Genomic DNA, 26,247 nt, shown 5'->3' with positions numbered 1-26,247 from the left:
TCCTAATGTACAGTCCCCTCCCCATCATATGTATATACTCTGTCAGGATCTAGGGGTAACAGTACTGTATATTTGAATACCGCTTATGTCACAAATGTATCAGTACTAAATACCTATATGTCCCTATGCCATAAATGTCATGTATGTTGTGTATGTCATAAATGTCTATATGAAATGAAAATGGGGGACCCTGATGGAAACAAGACAAACGTCTTTCTCAGGTCTGCATCCCCTTAACAATTGTATGTATTGAGCCGTACTGTATTGTACCCATTCTGCAATCTGTTAAATAAAGTTTTCATTCATTCATTCATTCATTCATTCATTCATTCATTCATTCATTCATTCATTCATTCATTCATCCTCAACAACCTACAATACGTCCAAAACTCTGCTGCTCGCATGCTCACCTCCACCCGCCGCTCCGACCACATCACCCCCATCCTCCACGATCTCCACTGGCTCCCCATCATATACAGGATTCAGTTAAAAATTCTACTCATCACCTTCAAAGCCCTCAACAACCTGGCCCCCTCCTACCTCTCTGACCTCCTTCCCCACCACACGCCTACCTGCTGCCTCAGGTCCGCAGATGCTAACCTCCTCCAACCCATCAGGACTAAGCTCCGGACCTGGGGCGACAGGGCCTTCGCTGCAGCTGCCCTAAAAACCCACCTTTTTACCCTTGCCTTCAAGCCTTGAACTCCTTCCTCACCTTTTATATAATTTTTTTATTTGAATTTTTTTCTACTAAAACTGTATTGTTTATTTTGCTCTGTAAAGTGTCTTTGAGCATTCGGAAAAGCGCTATACAAAATTGATGTGTTATTATTATTATTATTTAAATATAGGGTGGAGATTTCTACAGGAACATGCTTTTGTTGCGTGCAGGTAAAGCGTCCGTGTGGGAGGAGTGAAAGAGGCGGAACGCTTTGGACAAAATGCCGTCTGGATCTAAAACACCTACAAACAGTATTGATGTTTATGTGTCGAGTGGAGAAGCTTTCGACTTGTGTCATAAAAGAAACAAACTACTTTCAAAGTCGGATTACACGATTGCAAAATGACAGGAGTTGGTTGCTAACCGGAACCTAAACACGGATGAAAAACAGAAGAGGAAGTCTTCGCCACGGAAGCGAGTAATCATCAGGCTAAACTGGCATCAGTAAAAATAAAATGTGTTGAACCGACACCTCAGATGGCGCTTCTGCCTTCTACTTCCGTATTCTGTTCTCGTGTCCGTTCTTCTGCACAGAGCCTACACGCACCTGGAGAGGCCACGCAGCGCAGTGAGAATCATGTTCTTTGACTTCTCCAGCGCCATCAACACCATCCAGCCACTGTGGCTAGTGGAGAAGCTCATGGCGATGCGGCTGGATCACTGACTACCTCACCAACAGACCACAGTACGTCTGACTGCAGGGCAGCCAGTCTGATGTGCTGGTGAGCAATACCGGTGCCCCCCAAGGAACCATGCTGTCACCCTTCCCGTTTACCCTCTACATCTCCAACTTATGCTACAACTCGAGCTACATGCCTCCTCCATCATCAGTTACGTAACGAATGACAACAAGGACGAGTACAGAGCCCTGGTGGGGAGCTTCGTAGGGTGATTCGACAGCAGCCACCTCCAACTCAATATCAGCAAGACCAAGGAGTTGGTGGTGGACTATCAGCGAGGCAAGAAAAGGCCCCCTACTCCTATCGCTATCCGAGGGGAGGAGGTGGAGATGGTGGAGACCTACAAGTTCCTGGGAGTACACTTGAACAGTAAGCTGGACTCAGGGGCGGACCTAGCATATTTGGTGCCCTAGGCAAGCTTCACCCCTGGTTGCAGATAGGGGCGCAACAATGTCTGCCCAGCAAAAAAAAAAAAAAATTAATAATATATATACTGTATATATTTTTTTTTTCTTTTGTTGGATGCAGTTTTTGGCGCCCCCCTCAGGGTGGTGCTCTAGGAAACCGCCTATGTCGCCTATAGGAAGCTCCGCCCCTGGACTGGTCAGACAACACAGAGGCCCTCTACATCATAGCCACAGACTTCAGAATGACTAGAGCCGGCCATGCACACTCCCGTCCATATCAACGGGACAGAGGTTGAGCGTGTCTCCAGCTTCAAATTCCTGGGAGTCCACACCTCTCTTGGACCCTCGACACCTCGTCACCGGTCAAGAAGGCTCACCAGCGCCTCTTCTTCCTGAAGAGACTGAGGAAAGCCCACCTGTCCACCACCTGATTCTGGTGAACTTTTACCACCATAGAAAGTTAACTCACCAACTGCATCACAGTCTGGTACGGCCACTGCACGGCCTCAGGTCAGAGAGCACTGAGAGCAGGAAAACCCCTCCATGAGGAGCTAGCCCAGATGAGGAGCACATTCAGCCACGGACTCATACCCCCCTGTTATGTACTAGAGGCCTGGTCACTCCTGTGTCACCAGGGCAGGCAGGTGAGGGCTGCCAATTAGCCAATTAGTGCTGATTGGTTACCTGCTGGGGAGCTTCAAAGGCAGACCCAGAAACACACATGCACTGTCTGTGCCTAGTGAAAGAGCTGTCAGGTTCTTACAGTCCTTGTCCGTTGGGTTACCAGTACATTAGTTTATAGTTATATTAGTAGTTCCTTGTTTTAGTAGCATTTTTGAGTTAGAGCACAGGGTTTTGGTGGTGATTACACATAGGTTGCGTACCCATGAGCCAGGGTCGTAACAATTGGGCGCTCGTCCGGGATCTTTTACCCCTAGAACTTTGTTTGGTGATTTTTTTTGTGTTGCACAGGGTGTCATCATATTATGGTTTGGGTGGTGTTCGTTACACATGGTGTAACGTGGGGGCTGAGCCATTTTCATCAAACAGGTGAGTATGCCGTATTTGTTTGTAATTTGATGTGACTACTTATGCTGTTAAAATATATAGTTTAGTAGGCACCACATGTAGATAGGGATATTATTTTCTGGTTGTTGGTTAGCGTCCGGTGCACCGCGTACTCCTGGGGCGGTCAATGAAATGATTGTATATGATCTTTGACTGGTAGCAGGTGTGGTTGAAGAAAGTTAGGTCTACAGGGCATTAGTTTAAGGGTAGGTAGGTTAGGGCGGCCAGGAAACAGGTAGTGTGGTAGGGCTTGATTTAGTGTTTCTTAGGGTAGACATGTGGTAGGCCGGGGTTTTCTGCAGTTTAGACGTAGAAGCATATGTGGTCACATCAGGTTAGAAGGCGCACCTGTTTGGAATATTTTGTTGGATTTATTTTGTTTGTTTAAGTGTTTGGTGAGCATACCTGGTAGCACCTAACACCCTGCGTGTATGACACGTCTATTTAGGGTGGGTGTGTTTTTTTTTTTATTTTTGTTTGTTTGTTTGTGCAACCTGGAAAGGTGCGCTCCGTAGAGCTCACATTTCCACCGCGTTCCCTTCTGGTTGTTATTGTTGGCAATTAGCATTATTCATGGTTCTTCAGTGGTTCTTCGTTGTTCTTCAGTGGTTCGTTGGGGGGGTCTTCGTGGTTCGTTAGTGGTTCTTCGTGTCTGTGAGGTTGGGTGTGTAGCTTGGGGTGTCTAGTTCAGTGACAATGGCTTCCATCAGGGACTTTGTTGATCGCCCGTCTCATGACTTATTAGACAAATTTTCCAAAGAACAACTGCTCGAGCTTGCTGTGCACTACAAGGTCGAGCTTACTCCCAGTGAGAAACGTTTGAAACCATCTGCCTTAGGTGCTTTGCGGGTTTTGCTCATTAGGGAACAGGTGCTTGAGGAGAGGGTGGAGGAGCCTCCATCGTCTGGCGCGTCTCCGCTATTACCTGGTGTAGAGGGTGAGTGGAGGATTAGGGAGTTGGAGTTTAGGGAAAGGCAGCTAGAGCGAGAGCGTAAAGAGAGGAGAGAGGAGCGTGAGCTTAAGGAGAGAGAGAGGAGAGAGGAGCGTGAGCTTAAAGAGAGGAAAGAGGAGCGGGAGCTTAAGGAGAGACAAATGTTGCTGGAGGAGAGACAAATGTTGCTGGTGCACGAGCGTGCGCAGAAGGAGCTTGAGTTTAAGCATGCTGCCTTACAGGCGGGTGCTCTGCAGCCAGAGTCACGTTCCGGGTTTGATGTAGGCAGGAATATTAGGATGGTGCCACCATTTTTTGAGAAAGACGTGGAAAGATATTTTCCCCTTTTTGAACGGGTGGCAACCACATTGAAGTGGCCTGATACCGCCTGGACACTGCTGCTACAATGTGTTTTGGTTGGTAGGGCACAAGAAGCCTACACTGCTCTGTCCCTTGAACAAAGCGCTGATTATGAGCTGGTTAAAGCTTCCATTTTGAGGGCTTATGAGTTGGTCCCTGAGGCCTATCGTCAGCGTTTTAGAGGTTATCGTAGGTCCGAGGGGCAGTCTTATGTTGAGTTTGGAAGGGAGAAGGAGAACCTGTTTGACAGGTGGTGCACTTCTCAGAAGGCAGAGTCAAGAGAGCAGCTTAGGCAGTTGATTCTCCTAGAGGAATTTAAAAGATGTGTTCCTGATACCGTTTCCACACATCTAAATGAGCGTGGGGTATCGAAGATAGGCGACGCCGCTGTCTTCGCAGATGAGTTTGTGTTGACACACAAGTCCGTGTTTTTGGAGGACTACCGTGTTGAGTCCGGGGATAGGCGTCCTGTTCAGGGGGGCCGTTTCCCAAAACCTGTGTCTGCTGGTCAATTAACTTCACCTCCTAGGCGGGGTGGTTCTGCTGGTGCATTCCCAGAAGGGATTATCTGTTTTTACTGTAAGGAACCTGGTCATATCGTTGCTGGATGCCCGGTGCTTGAGCAGAAAAATGTCAGAACCGTGGCTCTGGTAGAAACCATATGCAGGACGCCTATGCCAACGTTAGATGGGGATGGGGAAGGTATCAAACGTGTGGACAAAGAGCTCGAGGGTTCCTCAAGGTTTAGGATGAATGGATTTGTTTCCCTGACTAATGCACTAGAGTCCAAACAGGCTATAACAATTTGGAGAGATACCGGTGCTTTTCAGTCCCTCATTCTGGAGGGGGTTTTGCCATTTTCATCAAACTCTTCTTTGCATTCCGATGTCGTTGTTCAGGGCTTTGGGGGTGGATTTGTGGATGCACCTTTGCATGAGGTCACGCTCAATTCTCCCTTAGTATCAGGCAATGTTGTTGTGGGGGTATGTTCTCACATTCCCATAAAGGTGGTGTCCTTCATTCTAGGGAATGATTTGGCTGGTGACAAAGTGTTGGCTACTCCGGTTGTAACTCCCATCCCTGTGGTTTCTGAGGTCTCTAATGAGCTGGCACAGAAACATCCAGGAGTGTTTCCGGTGTGTGCTGTGGCACGAGAAATGTCAAAGGACAAAAGTGATGTTGTTGATACTTCGACTTGGGACATTACACTTAGTGACACATTCTTTGTTGAATTAAAAGGTGCACCTGTTGAGAATTTTGGAAAGCACACTGTGGATGTACCTCTGCATAATTATTCTCTTGATTGTGGTTTTGTGTTAGGCCCGGTGGTGAAACCAGAGTTGACAGGCGTGCCGGAGAAGCATGTGACAGGAGATGATATGGCAGCGCAATGTCTCAAGGTCTTCCCAGCCTGTACGGTGGCTGAGGCCACGAACGAATTGGAGGAGGAGTGTGGGAAGGATGCTATGAGAGGTGCTGTTTTTTCATGTGACACCGTTCTAGTTGGAGGGGCTACTAAGCTTGATTTAGGCTGCCAGCCTTCCCACAATAGCTCTATTGTCCCTAATGTTTCACTTGTGGGCAGGGATGGTCCCAGTATGTCAGTTGATGATTCTGACATTGATCCACATGTCCACACTGATTATCTGCCATGCACTAGGTGTGATGGTCACCCTAGTTACCTGTGTCCTGTGGAGCAGGAGCCGCCTTCGCGACCTGGTCTGTTGAGTGGCAGCCATTTTGATTTTGATCAGGACAAAGTTATTTTGGGTGACGCCATTTTAGATGGTGTTCCAGACGTTATGCTGGCTGTCGTACTGCCAGGTTCCCGGTACACTGGGGCTGTACCTGAGGCGGTACAGCCTACTCTGGATGTTCACGGTGTGCAGTATCCTGAACTGCCAGTGCCAGGTGGGATGGATATGGGTGCGGTGGTGGTATCAGTGATTTATGGTTTTGTTGTGCTGTGGTCTGTTCTGTTAAGCGCAGTTCTCAGGTTGATTTTGGTTTGCAGTATAATTTTGACAGATCGGTATCGGTGGTCGTGTTCGACAGGGGCCGACCCGGTTCTTGCCTTGAACCATTTTTATGTTTACGTTGGATCCTCCAGTTTGCCCCTTGTTGTGTATACAGACCATAACCCTTTGGTTTTTCTTCGCAGCATGGTGAATTCGAACCATCGTTTGATGCGATGGAGTTTGTTCCTCCAGGCGTATAACTTGGATATTCGCCACATTCGTGGGAGGGACAACGTGCTAGCAGACGCCCTCTCACGATCATAGTGCCGGTGTTTGTGGTACCCGTTATCGCTGTTGTGGTAGTGGCCCTGACAACTAAGGGGTCACAGTTGGTTTTTGTTTTGTTTATGGGTTGTTGTGTAGTGGTTGCCTCTTGGGCAACCAGTTTGGTGGGGGAGGTGTTATGTACTAGAGGCCTGGTCACTCCTGTGTCACCAGGGCAGGCAGGTGAGGGCTGCCAATTAGCCAATTAGTGCTGATTGGTTACCTGCTGGGGAGCTTCAAAGGCAGACCCAGAAACACACATGCACTGTCTGTGCCTAGTGAAAGAGCTGTCAGGTTCTTACAGTCCTTGTCCGTTGGGTTACCAGTACATTAGTTTATAGTTATATTAGTAGTTCCTTGTTTTAGTAGCATTTTTGAGTTAGAGCACAGGGTTTTGGTGGTGATTACACATAGGTTGCGTACCCATGAGCCAGGGTCGTAACACCCCCCGACACACCACAAACGCCTCGGCCAGTCCTTCATGCCAGTAGCAATCAGCCCCCTCCCCCAAAAGCTGCTGTAGGGAGGTGTAGTCTGACGTCGCTGGTTGTTCCACCCGTATAGGGATTCATCATTGGGAAAATGGATTATCGGCTATTGTAACAATTCTGGAAATTGAAAAGCTTCCATTTTTGCACAAAATGAGTTCCCTTCTACCACTAACATTATTGTTTAAGCATTTTTGGTTGAAATAAAGGTAGTTATAAGGTTTTTAATTTGTCGTAAAAAAATAACTACACTTAGTGCTGTCGCCTAATCCACGTCACGACCAGCTGATACCAAGCTAGCTAACTTAGCTAACGTTAACGTTACCTAGCTAAACGTACTAGACGTTAGCAATGTCTACGGTCATGAACCATTTTAAATCGGGGCATGTAGAGGAGTTTTGGGAACAAGTCAAATGTGCAGGTCCTCTTCTCAGACCTGTGGGGCAAACACTGCACACATCATGCCGGCTAGCAAGCTACTAACGTTACGTAAAAAAAACAATAACGTTATAAACTATACACAATATGTACAACGAAACAATGATTTACATTAGTATTTACAGTGATTTAATATGCAGCGAAATAACATTATACGATTTAAATTATAAATACAAATATTTTTTAAATGGTGGTTGGCTATAAACTAGTGTTGGGTGAAACAGATATTAGCCACAGATTCAGGGTCAGTTCTTTTCCCATTGTACAAATTGTTAAGTTTATGGAATGTAAGGGAAATCTGATCCTAGGTCTGCGACTAAAGCCAGGAGTCTACGCTGTGGTGACATCAGTCAGCAGCGCGAAATGGCAGTGTAGTTTATTCCCAGTGAACGAAAACATAAACGTTGTTATTTTGCTACCTTCACGATTAATTGCGAATATTTTCATGTTGAGCTATAGATTGTGGATGAATATGCACAGAAAGGTACACCATGCAAATGTCCATGCTTTATTTGTTTTAAACGAGACGATTTAGAAATGGGCAATGGGGAAATACATTGCGTTGGACAGAGGGTGGAACACGGAAAAACGAAAATGACGTAACCACTACACCTCCCTATGACACCTGCATTTCCCCCAAGGGGATTAACAAAGAAATACTTGACTTGACTTGACTTGACTTGACTTGACTTGACTTGACTTGACTTGACTTGACTTAATCCCAACAGTGTGTTCCAGTTTCATCTTGTTATTTAATCCTGCTATTGAATACAGCCCAAAGGCCACTGTGACTGTCACATTGGTGACTATGTCTGCTAATGCACATATCTTGTACGTGTGAGTCTCTAAGGTCAGGCCTCTCTGTCACGCATCTACTTTCTCTCTCCACTTTCCTGATCAGATACTGGAGGAGGGTGGACTGTCAGACATAAGGCGTCAGAAAGAAAGACGTGACATTTGTCCCGCGCTAACCATTGAAAATTGTAACAATAGAAATACTTTCAAACTTTACTTGTAATATACTGGTTATATTCACATACTGTACGATGTTCCCACTAGAGCCACTAGACGGCGAGGTGTGCCAGAGGAAAATAGCGTGAGAGAAAGCAGGAAATGAGAGCCTTCCATTTTGAGCGTTTTCTTGTGGGGTGTTTTCTGTTTTCCATTTCCATTCCAATTGTATTTTAGAATTACAAAAGTCTCAACCTCAGTTCTCAAAAAATTCTAATCTCACATATGAGATGATTCACCTGAAAGGGTTAGAAACACGTGCAGGTACATTTTCTAAAGAATGTGTAGCAGTGTAGTGTAAACCTGTGGCCAATCTATGTATTTTCAACAGAATGGAGGCTATCCAGGGTGCTCCCTGCGTGCGTGCGTGCGTGCGTGCGTGCGTGCGTGCGTGCGTGCGTGCGTGTGTGCGTGCGTGTGTGCGTGTGTGTGTGTGCGTGCGTGTGTGTGTGTGTGTGTTGTCTGTCTGTATAATATGTCAGTCTGGTGTGATTCAGTCTGTGTGCGTGCGTGTGTGTGAGTGTGTGTGTGTGTGTATGTGAGTGTGTGTGTGTGTGTGTGTGTGTGTGTGTGTGTGTGTGTGAGTGTGTGTGTGTGTGTATGTGAGTGTGTGTGTGTGTGTGTGTGTGAGTGTGTGTGTGTGTGTGCGTGCGTGCGTGCATGTGTGCGTGCGTGTGTGTGTGTGTGTGTGTGTGTGTGTGTGCGTGCATGCGTGCGTCCGTGCAAGCGAGCTTGCATTTATGTATTTCTGTATGTGCGCGTGTCAATGTGTGTGTGTGTGTGTGTGTGTCTAATATTCTACCTTGAACAATGAGTTGGCCGAGAAGCTGTCATTCTGAATCACTGTCAAACCAAACCAAACCAGCTACTAGGATATTATTCATCAGGTATGTGTGTGCGTGTGCGTGCGTGTGTGCGTGCGTGCGTGCGTGCGTGTGTGTGTGTGTGTGTGCGCACGTGCGTGTGTGTGAGTGCGTGTGTTGTCTGTCTGTATAATATGTCAGTCTGGTGTGATTCAGTCTGTGTGCGTGTGCGTGCGTGCGTGTGTGTGTGTGTGTGTGTGTGTGTGTGTGTGTGTGTGTGTGTGTGTGTGTGTGTGTGTGTGTGTGTGCGCGTGCGTGTGTGTGTGTGAGTGCGTGTGTTGTCTGTCTGTATAATATGTCAGTCTGGTGTGATTCAGTCTGTGTGCGTGTGCACGTGTGTGTGTGTGTGTGTGTGTGTGTGTGTGCGCGTGCGTGCGTGTGTGTGTGTGAGTGCGTGTGTTGTCTGTCTGTATAATATGTCAGTCTGGTGTGATTCAGTCTGTGTGCGTGTGCACGTGTGTGCGTGTGTGTGTGTCAGCTCAGCTCAGCTGGTTCATGTTCATCAGGGGCCTCTGTCTCTGTGTGTTGCTGGGAAGACGGTGCTAAAAGTGAATACTGTTCAAAAAGGAGAAAGAAATAGAGAGATGAGGTGTGTGACGGAGATAGGCGGAGATAAACACACTGTAAGTGATGAGAAAACTCATAGCATTCCTTCACAGACATCCTCGTTTGACTGATTCATGTATTTCATGTATTTTGGTTGTTTGAAAATATAAAATATGAATCTGCTCCACGGGAAATCAGACATTCACACATTCAAAGAGCCGCAGAGGATTAAAACATAATAAAGCCAGATGGCCTGTTTCCACTGTGCTCCTCTGTTTCCATTGTGGTGATTATCATTAAACGCCGCCCGTGGCCAATGAGCTGTGGTGCAGCGCAGCGCCATATTGGTTGGCATGGCACGTGATGAGAAGGCTATGTTTAGGCACGCTCAGCTGGGTTCCAATCTATAGAGCGAGGGGCTCTTTGAAAACAAGCCTTGGATCTCCAGACATGAGAGGGTGCACTCCAACAGACCAAGGCACTCTGACCTCCAGACATGAGAGGGTGCACTCCAAAAGACCCAGGCACTCTGACCACCATGTTCAAAAGAACGCGTCACGATACACAGCGTCATAGATGTGACGCATTGTCGCATGGATTGAACAGGTCTTTACACCAAGCGCCATGCATGTGGGCCGCCACTAGGGGCAGCGGTCATAGGGGTGCTTCACACATAGATATCTATAGAACACTAGATAGCTTAAGGCGGAGTCACCAGCGTCACTGAACCGCCGCCATCTTGTGAGGGTCAGCCTTGAGTGAGAGTGAGTGAGCTGCACAGACAAAAATACTCATAACTCGCTGAAATATTGACGGATTTACATACAAACGGGTTGGTTTGCTATAAACATCAAAGATGTAGTTATGATACTGCATACTTATAAAAAAAAATATTTAAAGATGTATTTTTTTACAAACCGCTTAAATCATAGCCACGTTAATAATGCTTGTAATAAACCAAACCGTTTGTAAATCCGTCAATATTTCAGCGAGTTATGAGTATTTTTGTCTGTGCAGCTCACTCACTCTCACTCAAGGCTGACCCTTACAAGATGGCGGCGGTTCAGTGACGTCGCTCTCCATTGGCCGGCAGCGCGGGCAAGCTATCTAGTGTTCTATATATATCTATGGCTTCACATCTGAAAACACCCACTTCCTTGTCCTTCATCAGGGTAGGCTTGGCCTACATGTTGGACGCACCAAGTTGATGAAGATTTTTATTTTTATTTTTTTTTTTACTTATAAGTAAAAGTGCCTCTGTCTTTTTGGGGTAGAGTGGAAACAAATAAGTTCTCCTTCTTTTTTGGATGCAAAGCACCTCTATATAAACGGCACTGTCACTAACTCACTCATTCGTTCATTCATTCACACTTGCAACACACGGCACAGGACACAGCTAACACCACGCTATGAAAGCCCCTGGTAGAAAATCACTACATTCAGTAGAACACCGTGTTTATAGGCTAGCTAAGTATTCCAGTTTGCTACTGCCTATGAGAGAGAGAGGGAGGAAATGAGAGAGGGAGGGCTCAGCCTCTCACTCAGTGCCCTGAGATGTGTTTCTCCGCTAATATCAAGGTCGCTGCATGACGTTATTGTTTCATCATGAGCGTGTGCGTATGCATGTGTGTGCGAGTGCGTGCGTGTGCCGTGTGTGTTATGTGTGTAAATAAGGGCACCCTGAGCTAACCATCTCAACACCACACTACGAAAGCCTATATGCACGGTACAACACGGACCGCAGCTCTGCCCTTTAACCCACCGTGTCCTTGTTACTTTTCTTTTTAAAACAGATAAACAAGGGTCGCCTATTGTTAGCGGATTGCAAACATTTGTTGAAACCGGCCTCTGGTTCTCACCGATTACATTACGGGTCGGAAAACATAAAAAAATCGAAATAATTCTGTAATTATTTATATTACAAACTGAACAGCCTAAAACAAGCAGGATGCTGCATGCTTAAATATTTGATTGCACCTTTGCATGCATTGCCAGTGCATTCTGGTTGTTTATGCCCCCCCTCCCTCTCCATGTGGGAATAGTTGCCTATAGGTTACCACTTTCAACTTTCAACTAAGTTCATACGGAGAACTCCGGCAGAGGTGAGAGAGGAAGACAACGACAGATGCCAGGCTGAAATATGCACTTTGGAAGGATGCTGGAGTCATTGAGGAGAAGGAGAACAGTCATGCCATTGCTGGAGACACACAGCCTGAGAAGGACTAACCAAAGGCTATTCAAATCCTAATTTTGAGATAATGCCGTCGTTATTTCGACTCAATTGGATTGAATGAATGAAAGTAATTATTATTAAATGCCTTCTGTGGCATTTGTATTTCTTATTTGTTAAATATCTGTTTTATTGATTAATTATACATCAGAATGCAGGTTATAGCTAGCATGCAATGTATCCCATTGATTGGTATAATGGGACAGACATTTGTGTGTAGCCTAGTTATTGTTATATGAATAAGAAACATGTTTTCTATGGCACTTGATCTATTTTGTTGCACTTTTCTCTTCTACTTGAAATGTTGGCTTTTTTCATGGATAGGAGAATGCTTTTTCATGGATAGGAAAATGCTTTCTGTTCCACCTTTATTGCAGAACTCTGCTTTATGTAATTGTACATTGTGTGTTGTGTTTTGTGCCACATGCAATTTCTGAATGATTTCAAATATAGCTTAAATACAATATCCATGTGTTGAGTCAAATGTGATTTTAAGTAGGCTAACCCGGCCGCGTCTATATTTCCTACAACGGAGTTCGGCGATTTGCGAATCTGATTGGCCACTGACGTTTCTGGTCATGTGACATGTGCGCCCAATAGCGTGACGAGCTGTGTCTTTGCCCATTTCCGCGTCGAACAGCCTGCAAAGCACCTGGCGTTCTATCGCCTAACCCTAACCCTAACCTTAACCAACTTCCAAAGAGTGCCTAAGCTTAACCGTCGGAATCAGGGCAGGCGTTCTATCGCCATGCTCTAAGACAAACTCTAACCTTAACCGACCTTAACCGACTTCGAACGAGCGCCTAAGCCTAACCAGTGTAGAAACTTGCGGTCCCACGATTGGGCGTACGCGTCACATGACCAGAAATGACACTGGCCAATCAGATTCGCAAATCGCCGAACTCCGTTGTAGGAAATATAGACGCAACCCGGCCCTCATGAGGTCTCATTTGAACAAATCCAGCCCACTGCCTGGTATGAGTCTGACCTCCCTGCTTTAAAGGTGCTACAGATAACATTGAGCCACTAGATGTCCCACTAGAGCAGCGGGATGTCGGCATGTTTCAACTAGACTCGGGGTTCCCAAAGTCGGGGTCGCGACCCACAGGAGGGTCGCGAGCCGGCGCGGGGGGGGAGGGGGGTCGCCAGATGATTAAAAAAAATTCAAAAATCAAAAAAAAAATATATATATATTTTTTTGCAGTCAGGCCACTGAACTTAGAAGCAGGCCAGGACAGTGTTTCTAGTTGCAGCAGCGCAATAGTTAGATAACCTAGGTGGGGAACAACCAGGAGATCACTGCAACTCACACAAGTTGGAGAACTATCTCTCTCCCTCTCTCTCTCTCTTGCTCTCACACACACACACAAAAGGAGCCGCATGTGCGTGCGTGCGTGCGTGTGTGTGTGTGATATTGTACTGGGAGGAGGAGTCATTGTATGATACATTCATGCTCACATGAGACATACTGTATATGTTATGAGATAAGCCATGCATGTGTGAGTGTGTGCGCTCTCATCACTCATCATGTGCTTCATTACCTCAAATCATTTCATCATTCATGTCTTTTCTATTCTACTAAAACTCAATCAAACCATAAACAAGGTGGCCTGTTGGGATGCTAGATCCTAATGTGAAAAACTGTGATTTTATAGGTCTGCTCATTTTACCCTTGATATTATTTTACTTATTTTTACTTTTATCTTTACGCCCCACCATGCACTGGGTACATACTATGACCTTTATCATGTTTTGTAACAGATTACAGAAATTCAAGAAGCCTATTGGAACGTGAGGTTCTGATATGATTTGATTCATATATCTGCATTATTTTATCCCACTTTATGCTTTGCTCTTGCTGCTTGTTTTACACTGATTTTATGTCTTATTTCTTATTGATGTAAAGCACTTTGAACTGCAATCCCCTGTATGAAAGGTGCTATACAAATAAGTTATTATTATTATTAAATTAATTGTCCTGAGAGCGAATACAGATGGTCTGATATGAGTGGACGCAATATCGCCCATTAAATAATCACCCATGCAACTCTGTGTGTGTGTGTGTGTGTGTGTGTGTGCGTGTGTGTGTGTGTGTGTGTGTGTAGATGTGTGTGTGTGTGTGTGTGTGTGTGTGCATTTGTGTGTGTGTCTCTCTTTCACTCTTACCTCTTACCTCCTCTCTCTCTCTCTCTCTCTCTCTCTCTCTCTCTCTCTCTCTCTCCTCTCTCTCTCTCTCTCTCTCTCTCTCTCTCTCTCTCTCTCTCTCACCATTAGTACTTCTCTTGTGTAGTTCCTGCTCCTTGACGTCTCTTTTGCCGTTGACTGCAGCAGCCCTCCGTACCGAGGACGATGTCTTGGAGGTGTTCAGCTTCCCAGAACCGCCACTCGACACCGAGCCCTCCCCTTCCTCACTTGGCATCCGCCTGCCGTAACCATGGCAACACAGATGAGAGGGGAGGAGGAGAAGAGGAGAGGCGAGGGGAGAGAGGCTTGTCAGGCTCAGTGCGTACACACACACACACACACACACACGCACACGCACACACACACACACACACACACACACACACACACACACACACACACACACACACACACACACACACACACACACACACACACACACACACAGACACACATGCACACACACACATGCACACACACACACACAGCATAACCCTGAGGTTAATACTGAAATCCTCAGCACAGATACACAGACTGCATCACCCTGAGGTTAATTCTGGCATCATCAGTGTAGAGGTGATACAGTGTAGAAGCACACACACACACGCACACACAGATACAGACACAGAGTGAAAATTCCAAGACATTGAGACACTTTCTCCCAGCCTTAAACATACACTAACACATAAACAGATACACATTCACATAAAGGCCAAATTTCCCTCGGGATGATTAAAGTATTTCTATTCTATTCTATTCTAAAAACAGATACACACAAACATGCACACACATGCACACATACACACACAGATGCATAAACACACACATACATACATACAAACATACACACACACACACACACACACACACACACACACACACACACACACACACACACACACACACACACACACACACACACACACACACACACAAACACACAGGGCCACAGGGCATATATCAGTCTACACAGGTGGTGTGAGAACCACAGATCAGCCTGACTGGACATTATAGAACCACATGCGTGTCTGACTCTAGACCGACACATACACATTCCACTGAGAGTCGTTTGTCAGCCGCAGTTTTAAAGGTCAAATCTGTAATGTCATCAAACAGCGACCTCTAGGCAAAAGATGACAACATGGTACTGCGCTTTGTTTACAGTTTTTTGTTTTGGTCTGATGTATGGATTGGATTGCAGTGGGTATAGGGGGAGGGGTTGCTACTGCTGGCTACACCCCAGGCTCTACCAAGAGAGGTCTGGAGGAATTCACAGTGTAAGATACTAAACCCACACATCAGACCAAAAACTAAAAAGTAAACAATAATAATAATAATAATAATAATAATAATAATAATAATAATAATAATAATAATAATAATAATAATAATAATAATAATAATAATAATAATAATAATAATAATAATAATAATAATAATAATAATAATAATAATAATAATAATAATAATAATAATAATAATAATAATAATAATAATAATAATACATCTATTTTATATAGCGCTTTTCCAGATGCTCAAAGACGCAGCGCTTTTCCAGATGCTCAAAGACGCTTTACATGGGTAGAAGAAACAAAACTATGGCAAAACAACAAAACCAAGTGGGGCTCTATTGCCTAGATATTATAACATTATTATATATATATATGAAAAGTAAATGTAGACTTTAAATGTAAGATTAGACCTTAAAATGATATTGCAAGTTATCACTATTGGAATATGAGCCAGAACAATCACAATATTTGTCCACATTGTGCAGTCCTACATCCTCTAGGAGAGATTCAGATCTAGTACTAGAATGAGTTAAATTTCAGATGTGTTGTGTAAATCCACTCAGGGTACCTCTAGGGTAAGTGGTATTGTTACAGCTAAGGGTAAGGGTATTGTTACAGCTAAGGGTAAGTGGTATTGTTACAGCTAAGGGTAAGGGTATTGTTACAGCTAAGGGTAAGTGGTATTGTTACAGCTAAGGGTAAGTGGTATTGTTACAGCTAAGGGTAAGTGGTATTGTTACAGCTAAGGGTAAGTGGTATTGTTACAGCTAAGGGTAAGTGGTATTGTTACAGCTAAGGGTAAGGGTATTGTTACAGCTAAGGGTAAGTGGTATTGTTACAGCTAAGGGTAAGTGGTATTGTTACAGCTAAGGGTAAGTGGTATTGTTACAGCTAAGGGTAAGGGTATTGTTACAGCTAAGGGTAAGTGGTATTGTTACAGCTAAGGGTAAGTGGTATTGTTACATCTAAGGGTAAGTGGTATTGTTACAGCTAAGGGTAAGTGGTATTGTTACAGCTAAGGGTAAGGGTATTGTTACAGCTAAGGGTAAGTGGTATTGTTACAGCTAAGGGTAAGGGTATTGTTACAGCTAAGGGTAAGTGGTATTGTTACAGCTAAGGGTAAGGGTATTGTTACAGCTAAGGGTAAGTGGTATTGTTACAGCTAAGGGTAAGGGTATTGTTACAGCTAAGGGTAAGTGGTATTGTTACAGCTAAGGGTAAGGGTATTGTTACAGCTAAGGGTAAGTGGTATTGTTACAGCTAAGGGTAAGGGTATTGTTACAGCTAAGGGTAAGTGGTATTGTTACAGCTAAGGGTAAGTGGTATTGTTACAGCTAAGGGTAAGTGGTATTGTTACAGCTAAGGGTAAGGGTATTGTTACAGCTAAGGGTACGGGTATTGTTACAGCTAAGGGTAAGGGTATTGTTACAGCTAAGGGTAAGGGTATTGTTACAGCTAAGGGTAAGTGGTATTGTTACAGCTAAGGGTAAGTGGTATTGTTACAGCTAAGGGTAAGTGGTATTGTTACAGCTAAGGGTAAGTGGTATTGTTACAGCTAAGGGTAAGGGTATTGTTACAGCTAAGGGTAAGGGTATTGTTACAGCTAAGGGTAAGGGTATTGTTACAGCTAAGGGTAAGGGTATTGTTACAGCTAAGGGTAAGGGTATTGTTACAGCTAAGGGTACGGGTATTGTTACAGCTAAGGGTAAGGGTATTGTTACAGCTAAGGGTAAGTGGTATGGTTACAGCTAAGGGTAAGTGGTATTGTTACAGCTAAGGGTAAGGGTATTGTTACAGCTAAGGGTAAGTGGTATTGTTACAGCTAAGGGTAAGTGGTATTGTTACAGCTAAGGGTAAGTGGTATTGTTACAGCTAAGGGTAAGTGGTATTGTTACAGCTAAGTGTAAGGGTATTGTTACAGCTAAGGGTAAGTGGTATTATTCTGAGCTTCTCACTACCTCACACTACCTCACACTACCTGACACTACCTGACACTACCTCACACTACCTGACACTACCTCACACTACCTCACACTACCTCACACTACCTCACACTACCTCACACTACCTCACACTACCTGACACTACCTGACACTACCTCACACTACCTCACACTACCTGACACTACCTGACACTACCTCACACTACCTCACACTACCTCACACTACCTCACACTACCTCACACTACCTCACACTACCTGACACTACCTGACACTACCTGACACTACCTCACACTACCTCACACTACCTCACACTACCTCACAATACCTGACACTACCTGACACTACCTGACACTACCTCACACTACCTCACACTACCTCACACTACCTGACACTACCTCACACTACCTCACACTACCTCACACTACCTCACACTACCTCACAATACCTGACACTACCTGACACTACCTGACACTACCTCACACTACCTCACACTACCTCACACTACCTGACACTACCTCACACTACCTCACACTACCTCACACTACCTCACACTACCTCACACTACCTCACACTACCTGACACTACCTGACACTACCTGACACTACCTGACACTACCTCACACTACCTCACACTACCTGACACTACCTGACACTACCTCACACTACCTCACACTACCTCACACTACCTGACACTACCTCACACTACCTGACACTACCTCACACTACCTCACACTACCTCACACTACCTCACACTACCTGACACTACCTCACACTACATCACACTACCTCACACTACCTCACACTACCTCACACTACCTCACACTACCTCACACTACCTCACACTACCTCACACTACCTCACACTACCTGACACTACCTGACACTACCTCACACTACCTGACACTACCTCACACTACATCACACTACCTCACACTACCTCACACTACCTGACACTACCTGACACTACCTGACACTACCTCACACTACCTCACACTACCTCACACTACCTCACACTACCTGACACTACCTCACACTACCTGACACTACCTCACACTACCTCATACTACCTGACACTACATCACACTACCTCACACTACCTGACACTACCTGACACTACCTGACACTACCTGACACTACCTCACACTACCTCACACTACCTCACACTACCTGACACTACCTCACACTACCTGACACTACCTCACACTACCTGACACTACCTCACACTACCTCACACTACCTCACACTACCTGACACTACCTCACACTACCTCACACTACCTCACACTACCTCACACTACCTCACACTACCTCACACTACCTCACACTACCTGACACTACCTGACACTACCTCACACTACCTGACACTACCTCACACTACATCACACTACCTCACACTACCTCACACTACCTGACACTACCTGACACTACCTGACACTACCTGACACTACCTCACACTACCTCACACTACCTCACACTACCTCACACTACCTGACACTACCTCACACTACCTGACACTACCTGACACTACCTCATACTACCTGACACTACATCACACTACCTCACACTACCTGACACTACCTGACACTACCTCACACTACCTGACACTACCTGACACTACATCACACTACCTCGCACTACCTCACACTACCTCACACTACCTGACACTACCTGACACTACCTGACACTACCTCACACTACCTCACACTACCTGACACTACCTCACACTACCTGACACTACCTGACACTACCTGACACTACCTCACACTACCTCACACTACCTCACACTACCTCACACTACCTCACACTACCTCACACTACCTGACACTACCTCACACTACCTGACACTACCTCACACTACCTCACACTACCTCACACTACCTGACACTACCTCACACTACCTCACACTACCTCACACTACCTCACACTACCTCACACTACCTCACACTACCTCACACTACCTCACACTACCTCACAATACCTGACACTACCTGACACTACCTGACACTACCTCACACTACCTCACACTACCTGACACTACCTCACACTACCTCACACTACCTCACACTACCTCACACTACCTCACACTACCTGACACTACCTGACACTACCTGACACTACCTGACACTACCTCACACTACCTCACACTACCTGACACTACCTGACACTACCTCACACTACCTCACACTACCTCACACTACCTGACACTACCTCACACTACCTGACACTACCTCACACTACCTGACACTACCTCACACTACCTCACACTACCTCACACTACCTGACACTACCTCACACTACATCACACTACCTCACACTACCTCACACTACCTCACACTACCTCACACTACCTCACACTACCTCACACTACCTCACACTACCTCACACTACCTGACACTACCTGACACTACCTCACACTACCTGACACTACCTCACACTACATCACACTACCTCACACTACCTCACACTACCTGACACTACCTGACACTACCTGACACTACCTCACACTACCTCACACTACCTCACACTACCTCACACTACCTCACACTACCTGACACTACCTCACACTACCTGACACTACCTCACACTACCTCATACTACCTGACACTACATCACACTACCTCACACTACCTGACACTACCTGACACTACCTCACACTACCTGACACTACCTGACACTACCTCACACTACCTCGCACTACCTCACACTACCTGACACTACCTGACACTACCTGACACTACCTCACACTACCTCACACTACCTGACACTACCTCACACTACCTCACACTACCTCACACTACCTCACACTACCTGACACTACCTGACACTACCTGACACTACCTGACACTACCTCACACTACCTCACACTACCTGACACTACCTGACACTACCTGACACTACCTCACACTACCTCACACTACCTGACACTACCTCACACTACCTCACACTACCTCACACTACCTCACACTACCTGACACTACCTGACACTACCTGACACTACCTGACACTACCTCACACTACCTGACACTACCTGACACTACCTCACACTACCTCACACTACCTCACACTACCTGACACTACCTCACACTACCTGACACTACCTCACACTACCTGACACTACCTCACACTACCTCACACTACCTCACACTACCTGACACTACCTCACACTACATCACACTACCTCACACTACCTCACACTACCTCACACTACCTCACACTACCTCACACTACCTCACACTACCTCACACTACCTGACACTACCTGACACTACCTCACACTACCTGACACTACCTCACACTACATCACACTACCTCACACTACCTCACACTACCTGACACTACCTGACACTACCTGACACTACCTGACACTACCTCACACTACCTCACACTACCTCACACTACCTCACACTACCTGACACTACCTCACACTACCTGACACTACCTGACACTACCTCATACTACCTGACACTACATCACACTACCTCACACTACCTGACACTACCTGACACTACCTCACACTACCTGACACTACCTGACACTACCTCACACTACCTCGCACTACCTCACACTACCTCACACTACCTGACACTACCTGACACTACCTGACACTACCTCACACTACCTCACACTACCTGACACTACCTCACACTACCTGACACTACCTGACACTACCTGACACTACCTCACACTACCTCACACTACCTCACACTACCTCACACTACCTCACACTACCTCACACTACCTGACACTACCTCACACTACCTGACACTACCTCACACTACCTCACACTACCTCACACTACCTGACACTACCTCACACTACATCACACTACCTCACACTACCTCACACTACCTCACACTACCTCACACTACCTCACACTACCTCACACTACCTCACACTACCTGACACTACCTGACACTACCTCACACTACCTGACACTACCTCACACTACCTCACACTACCTCACACTACCTCACACTACCTGACACTACCTGACACTACCTGACACTACCTCACACTACCTCACACTACCTCACACTACCTGACACTACCTCACACTACCTGACACTACCTCACACTACCTCATACTACCTGACACTACATCACACTACCTCACACTACCTGACACTACCTGACACTACCTCACACTACCTCACACTACCTCACACTACCTCACACTACCTCACACTACCTGACACTACCTGACACTACCTGACACTACCTCACACTACCTCACACTACCTCACACTACCTCACAATACCTGACACTACCTCACACTACCTCGCACTACCTCACACTACCTCACACTACCTGACACTACCTGACACTACCTGACACTACCTCACACTACCTCACACTACCTGACACTACCTCACACTACCTCACACTACCTCACACTACCTCACACTACCTCACACTACCTGACACTACCTGACACTACCTGACACTACCTGACACTACCTCACACTACCTCACACTACCTGACACTACCTGACACTACCTCACACTACCTCACACTACCTCACACTACCTGACACTACCTCACACTACCTGACACTACCTCACACTACCTGACACTACCTCACACTACCTCACACTACCTCACACTACCTGACACTACCTCACACTACATCACACTACCTCACACTACCTCACACTACCTCACACTACCTCACACTACCTCACACTACCTCACACTACCTGACACTACCTGACACTACCTCACACTACCTGACACTACCTCACACTACATCACACTACCTCACACTACCTCACACTACCTGACACTACCTGACACTACCTGACACTACCTGACACTACCTCACACTACCTCACACTACCTCACACTACCTGACACTACCTCACACTACCTGACACTACCTCATACTACCTGACACTACATCACACTACCTCACACTACCTGACACTACCTGACACTACCTCACACTACCTGACACTACCTGACACTACCTCACACTACCTCGCACTACCTCACACTACCTCACACTACCTGACACTACCTGACACTACCTGACACTACCTCACACTACCTCACACTACCTGACACTACCTCACACTACCTGACACTACCTGACACTACCTGACACTACCTCACACTACCTCACACTACCTCACACTACCTCACACTACCTCACACTACCTCACACTACCTCACACTACCTGACACTACCTCACACTACCTGACACTACCTCACACTACCTCACACTACCTCACACTACCTGACACTACCTCACACTACATCACACTACCTCACACTACCTCACACTACCTCACACTACCTCACACTACCTCACACTACCTCACACTACCTCACACTACCTGACACTACCTGACACTACCTCACACTACCTGACACTACCTCACACTACCTCACACTACCTCACACTACCTCACACTACCTGACACTACCTGACACTACCTGACACTACCTCACACTACCTCACACTACCTCACACTACCTCACACTACCTGACACTACCTCACACTACCTGACACTACCTCACACTACCTCATACTACCTGACACTACATCACACTACCTCACACTACCTGACACTACCTGACACTACCTCACACTACCTCACACTACCTCACACTACCTCACACTACCTCACACTACCTCACACTACCTCACACTACCTCACACTACCTCACACTACCTGACACTACCTCACACTACCTCGCACTACCTCACACTACCTCACACTACCTGACACTACCTGACACTACCTGACACTACCTCACACTACCTCACACTACCTGACACTACCTCACACTACCTGACACTACCTGACACTACCTGACACTACCTCACACTACCTCACACTACCTCACACTACCTCACACTACCTCACACTACCTCACACTACCTCACACTACCTGACACTACCTCACACTACCTGACACTACCTCACACTACCTCACACTACCTCACACTACCTGACACTACCTCACACTACATCACACTACCTCACACTACCTCACACTACCTCACACTACCTCACACTACCTCACACTACCTCACACTACCTCACACTACCTGACACTACCTGACACTACCTCACACTACCTGACACTACCTCACACTACCTCACACTACCTCACACTACCTCACACTACCTGACACTACCTGACACTACCTGACACTACCTCACACTACCTCACACTACCTCACACTACCTCACACTACCTGACACTACCTCACACTACCTGACACTACCTCACACTACCTCATACTACCTGACACTACATCACACTACCTCACACTACCTGACACTACCTGACACTACCTCACACTACCTCACACTACCTCACACTACCTCACACTACCTCACACTACCTCACACTACCTGACACTACCTGACACTACCTGACACTACCTCACACTACCTCACACTACCTCACACTACCTCACAATACCTGACACTACCTGACACTACCTGACACTACCTCACACTACCTCACACTACCTCACACTACCTGACACTACCTCACACTACCTCACACTACCTCACACTACCTCACACTACCTCACACTACCTGACACTACCTGACACTACCTGACACTACCTCACACTACCTGACACTACCTCACACTACCTCACACTACCTGACACTACCTGACACTACCTCACACTACCTGACACTACCTCACACTACCTGACACTACCTCACACTACCTGACACTACCTCACACTACCTCACACTACCTCACACTACCTGACACTACCTCACACTACATCACACTACCTCACACTACCTCACACTACCTCACACTACCTCACACTACCTCACACTACCTGACACTACCTCACACTACATCACACTACCTCACACTACCTCACACTACCTCACACTACCTCACACTACCTCACACTACCTCACACTACCTCACACTACCTGACACTACCTGACACTACCTCACACTACCTGACACTACCTCACACTACATCACACTACCTCACACTACCTCACACTACCTGACACTACCTGACACTACCTGACACTACCTGACACTACCTCACACTACCTCACACTACCTCACACTACCTCACACTACCTGACACTACCTCACACTACCTGACACTACCTGACACTACCTCATACTACCTGACACTACATCACACTACCTCACACTACCTGACACTACCTGACACTACCTCACACTACCTGACACTACCTGACACTACCTCACACTACCTCGCACTACCTCACACTACCTCACACTACCTGACACTACCTGACACTACCTGACACTACCTCACACTACCTCACACTACCTGACACTACCTCACACTACCTGACACTACCTGACACTACCTGACACTACCTCACACTACCTCACACTACCTCACACTACCTCACACTACCTCACACTACCTCACACTACCTGACACTACCTCACACTACCTGACACTACCTCACACTACCTCACACTACCTCACACTACCTGACACTACCTCACACTACATCACACTACCTCACACTACCTCACACTACCTCACACTACCTCACACTACCTCACACTACCTCACACTACCTCACACTACCTGACACTACCTGACACTACCTCACACTACCTGACACTACCTCACACTACCTCACACTACCTCACACTACCTCACACTACCTGACACTACCTGACACTACCTGACACTACCTCACACTACCTCACACTACCTCACACTACCTGACACTACCTCACACTACCTGACACTACCTCACACTACCTCATACTACCTGACACTACATCACACTACCTCACACTACCTGACACTACCTGACACTACCTCACACTACCTCACACTACCTCACACTACCTCACACTACCTCACACTACCTCACACTACCTGACACTACCTGACACTACCTGACACTACCTCACACTACCTCACACTACCTCACACTACCTCACAATACCTGACACTACCTCACACTACCTCGCACTACCTCACACTACCTCACACTACCTGACACTACCTGACACTACCTGACACTACCTCACACTACCTCACACTACCTGACACTACCTCACACTACCTCACACTACCTCACACTACCTCACACTACCTCACACTACCTGACACTACCTGACACTACCTGACACTACCTGACACTACCTCACACTACCTCACACTACCTGACACTACCTGACACTACCTCACACTACCTCACACTACCTCACACTACCTGACACTACCTCACACTACCTGACACTACCTCACACTACCTGACACTACCTCACACTACCTCACACTACCTCACACTACCTGACACTACCTCACACTACATCACACTACCTCACACTACCTCACACTACCTCACACTACCTCACACTACCTCACACTACCTCACACTACCTGACACTACCTGACACTACCTCACACTACCTGACACTACCTCACACTACATCACACTACCTCACACTACCTCACACTACCTGACACTACCTGACACTACCTGACACTACCTGACACTACCTCACACTACCTCACACTACCTCACACTACCTCACACTACCTGACACTACCTCACACTACCTGACACTACCTGACACTACCTCATACTACCTGACACTACATCACACTACCTCACACTACCTGACACTACCTGACACTACCTCACACTACCTGACACTACCTGACACTACCTCACACTACCTCGCACTACCTCACACTACCTCACACTACCTGACACTACCTGACACTACCTGACACTACCTCACACTACCTCACACTACCTGACACTACCTCACACTACCTGACACTACCTGACACTACCTGACACT

At 46.4% G+C, this 26,247-nt stretch overlaps 1 protein-coding gene across 1 annotated transcript in view; it reads right to left on the bottom strand.

Moving 5' to 3' along the window:
- Window positions 1-26,247, bottom strand: part of LOC311229459 (UPF0606 protein KIAA1549L-like) — a gene marked incomplete at both ends in the record, with an annotated part of 283,918 nt that overhangs the window by 66,787 nt on the left and 190,884 nt on the right. The window contains 1 exon segment of the mRNA XM_084315540.1: window positions 14,294-14,448. Coding sequence (XP_084171666.1) covers window positions 14,294-14,448 — 155 coding nt within the window.

The sequence above is a fragment of the Notolepis coatsorum genome (genome assembly GCF_963971535.1).
Source record: "Notolepis coatsorum genome assembly, chromosome: 6".
Taxonomy (NCBI): domain Eukaryota; kingdom Metazoa; phylum Chordata; class Actinopteri; order Aulopiformes; family Paralepididae; genus Notolepis; species Notolepis coatsorum.
The sequence above is the reverse complement of the archived record's forward strand: the minus strand, read 5'-3'. Positions and strand labels throughout refer to the sequence as shown.